At 36.7% G+C, this 1866-nt stretch overlaps 1 protein-coding gene across 1 annotated transcript; it reads left to right on the top strand.

Moving 5' to 3' along the window:
• Positions 1–1321: 1321 nt before the first annotated feature.
• Positions 1322–1763, top strand: BATDEDRAFT_29057 (uncharacterized protein; the record flags this gene model as incomplete). The annotated part of the gene is made up of 1 exon (XM_006683506.1): positions 1322–1763. A coding segment is annotated over one exon (442 nt), but the record flags the coding sequence as incomplete, so codon positions are not given.
• Between the last annotated feature and the right edge of the window lie 103 nt (positions 1764–1866).

The following is a 1866-nucleotide window of genomic DNA, read 5'->3' on the forward strand; positions in this document are numbered from 1 at the left end:
GATGATCATACAGTATTGTAGTGTTTGGTTTGGAGATTGAAGAAATGCCAAAAGCATGCAATGTACTGGAACAGAAATATGAGTATTTGTTCTGTATTTTTGTACAAAAATGGACACAAAGTAGAAACCCAGTAATATTAGCACACATTCAACATGAGACTGTTTATCATGTATTTCGGCAGTTTAATGTTGCATTTTACGTCAAGACAGCTGTATTCACGCTACCTACAACAGACTATCACCAAGTCGTTAAAACTATATGGTTACAAGCAATCATTGTTAAGGGACAGTTGCTATGTATGAATGGTTTATTAATGAATGTAGGTGTTTATCGTAAAAATAAAGTATAGAAGATAAAGGTATCGAGTCTTTCAGTTAGTATAATGTAATAGTATATAATCTGTCACTGTAAAAAAGGTCGGTCAAAAGAAAGCTTGAACGATAATTAGGGAATTGTCAGGTAAGTCAAAGTCAACAAAAAAGAGAGATGAACTTAATAGATAGTTCAGAGTTAATGCCAAAGGCTTTAGGCTTTGTATTCAGAGTATGTTTTATTTAATAAGACATTGTCTTAGTTCTTATAATAATTGGTTAGTTGTGGCTTATGGCTCAAACAAGTATAATATTTGATGATAAGCAATTGTACTCGGAGGTAATTTAGCCAGTAGGATTGATTCCTGTGGTTGGCATTTGAACAGTTCATAAGCTGTTAATGTCTGATTGCTTCAACATGGTTTGTGTCTATTTATTTCGGCACAAGCCAGCGCAGTACTGCGGAAACAATATTCAGGTGCTTGTGACGTGATACTAGAATAGGGTGAACCAAGCTAAAGGACGACTGAAAGCAGCTTGAATGGAAAGGGAGGATAAACTGGAAGACAACTATAAATATATTGAGAATCAAAAATACATGCTTTATACAATAACCTTTCATCAATATAATACCAGCTGCATCATCGATTGCGAGTTATACAACTGATTGATCATACTTTGCATTGCATACTGCTTTAAATGGTTCTTTTTTTGGTAACAGTTTTAGCTGCAATATCTTGCATCAATGCTCAAACTCCTACAACATCAACATCAACACCACCTGCTGCTGTTATAACTAAATGGTCCGAGTATAAACCCATCAACTTTTATCGCGATGCTGGATTGTTGGCTTTTTTTCCATATACTCTTGAACAGCGAAATGTTCTAGTGTCAAATGCCGAAAATATATTCAAGGCAAGTTGTCATTTCCATCACAATCTGATACCATAACCAATACAATATATTGCAGCATATTATTAACTGACCAACACATTACAATCGAACTCCAATGATTCAACATGTCCAGGCATGGGTCAATCTTGAATCAAAAATAAAGCATCATGGCCAACAAGCAAATCCGTTTCCTGCTCTCGAGCATATCCGAAACAATATCGGAACCCTTACTGATGAACAGCTCCAGCTTGGGTTACTGGATGCATTTGCTCGAGCTCGCGACGTACATACTGCCATGACATTAGCTGGTCCGTATAGTTGTTTTTTCGTTACCATAGGAGTTTATTTCCAATTTATTGATGGTCCAGGCAATATGATCAAAAACCCAACAATCGTCGTCAGTAAACTCGTCAATCGTGGAATATCTGACTTACTACGTGATAACGCCTATAATCGAATCGATGTTGGGGATCAACTTCTTAGCATTAACGACCTCACTTTTTACAAATGGAAAAAAAAGCATCAAAATGCCATTGGTGGATCCACCGAGTCTCATAGTCAGCGTTTAGCATTAAGATACTTGACTTCCAGACATGCGGCTCTTACCCAACTCCCTGATGAAGACTTTATCAAGCTTAAATTTAAATCTCGTGGCGACAT

This window comes from Batrachochytrium dendrobatidis, assembly GCF_000203795.2.
Source record: "Batrachochytrium dendrobatidis JAM81 unplaced genomic scaffold BATDEscaffold_212, whole genome shotgun sequence".
Lineage (NCBI taxonomy): Eukaryota > Fungi > Chytridiomycota > Chytridiomycetes > Rhizophydiales > Batrachochytrium > Batrachochytrium dendrobatidis.